This window comes from Emiliania huxleyi, assembly GCF_000372725.1.
Source record: "Emiliania huxleyi CCMP1516 unplaced genomic scaffold EMIHUscaffold_264, whole genome shotgun sequence".
Taxonomy (NCBI): domain Eukaryota; phylum Haptophyta; order Isochrysidales; family Noelaerhabdaceae; genus Emiliania; species Emiliania huxleyi.
Window position 1 is genome coordinate 5,313 of NW_005200057.1, and position 1,793 is coordinate 7,105.

Below are 1,793 nucleotides of genomic sequence, written 5' to 3' on the forward strand. Positions count from 1 at the left end.
GGCCTTCGGCGTTGGCACGCCGGTGGCTGGTGCAGGGGCTGGTGGCGGTGGAGGTGTCGCCGGCGAGCAGCCTGGCGGTGCTGGAGTGGGAGGCGGACCCGATCGCCGACACAGTCGCTGACGCGGTGTCGGCGCTGCTGCTGCAGCTGCAGGCCCAGCAGTTGCCCGAGGTGGCGGCGGCGGAGGAGCCCGCGGGAGGCGGCGGCGGCGGCGAGGGAGGCGGCGGCGGCGCAGGGGGCGGGCTCGACTTCGCCTTGCGGGTGCTCGCAGAGCAGTTTGGCGCGGTGGAGGAGGAGGAGGCGGGCGGGGCAAGGCGGCTGCAGGTCGCCGGCCACGCTGTCCGGCTGCACGGCGCGTCGCTGCCGTTCGAGCGCATCGAGAGCGAGAGTGAGTTCGCGCTGCAGCGCGTGCGCGACGTGCTCGCGCGGGCGCTGGACGCTTGCCGGCCCGTGGCGGCGTGATTCCGCGCCACTCTCGACATCTCGCGCGCCCACAGCGCAACGCAATGAACATTCGCCCCCTCCACACACCGGGAACCCTCGAGCTGCGTCCGTGCACCGTGGCGTACAGTCGATCATTCTCTTGGCGCTCGCGACACACTTTGTTTGGGTTAAAAATCAGCCGACACGCGACACACACCGCGCAACACGTAGTAGCTATGACAGGGACCGCGGCCGCGGACCCGGCGGCGGACGGGGCTGGCGCGCAAGCGCCGGCCACCGTCGTGCCGCCGGGGATGCGCAGCGGACGCTGGAATAGCTCCGATCGCGCGCAACTGGAGGACGCGGTGAGTGTCGCAAGGTTGTTCGGTGCGTCTTGTGTCAGGGTGATAAGGCCTGGCTACGCGACCATCGAGGTCGACCTGAAGCACGAGAAGGCCGCGGGCGACCGCGAGTCGGTGCAGGCGGCGGAGCGCTCGTACGTCGAGCGCACCGCGCCGAAGAAGAAGGAGCCCACCAAGGAGCAGCTCGCGGCTCGAGCCGCGGCACGCAAGGCCAAGAAGAAAAAAAAATATTCTTAGCTTCAAGCCCCCCTCCGAGACTAGGGACAGAACCACACCAGTATAGACCAGAGGGACTGCGCCTCGCCCCCACTTGCCCTGACTACACAGGATAGCATGCCCCGATAACGGCGACACATAGTGGGGGACACTGCGCAAGGAGGGGGTGCGAAGGCTCATTGGGGTACTAGGTGGGACCATGAGGGGGGGTGGGCGGGGTCCTGTGGGGGTGAAATGTTGCGCGGCGAATTCGAACCTACCCCCTCGCCGCGCCGATCCTCACGCGGAGGGTAAAACCCTGTGGGACAAAACCCCCCCGCGGTCGGCAGTCTTCAGAGTGGACCCCCCCCTCCCCAGCCTCCCCTGTGCATCTCGCACCCCCCCCCGCTCCCCATCGGTGACTCGCGAAGGACACGGACACTCGGGGTGAGGGGGGGTCCCCCAGAGAGGGGGCTTTGGGGCATTGTTGGGTTGATCGCTCGTGCCGATCTCGGGTCGATCTCGGGTCGATCTCGGGTCGATCTCGGGTCGATCTCGGGTCGATCTCGGGTCGATCTCGGGTCGATCTCGGGTCGATCTCGGGTCGATCTCGGGTCGATCTCGGGTCGATCTCGGGTCGATCTCGGGTCTCGGGTCAGTCTTGGGTCGGTCTCGGAGTGGCCTAGAAGAAAATATAATGAGGTGAGATGAGGTGAGACGAGGCGAGGTGAGGCGAGATGAGGCGAGATGAGGCGAGATGAGGCGAGATTAGGGGAGATTAGGCGAGATGAAGCGGGATGAGCGAGAGTCGAGA

At 67.0% G+C, this 1,793-nt stretch overlaps 1 protein-coding gene across 1 annotated transcript; it reads left to right on the forward strand.

Moving 5' to 3' along the window:
* Positions 1-658: 658 nt before the first annotated feature.
* Positions 659-1,021, forward strand: EMIHUDRAFT_238219 (hypothetical protein; the record flags this gene model as incomplete). The annotated part of the gene is made up of 1 exon (XM_005777195.1): positions 659-1,021. One exon carries the CDS (start codon positions 659-661, stop codon positions 1,019-1,021), a length of 363 nt encoding a protein of 120 aa, XP_005777252.1.
* Between the last annotated feature and the right edge of the window lie 772 nt (positions 1,022-1,793).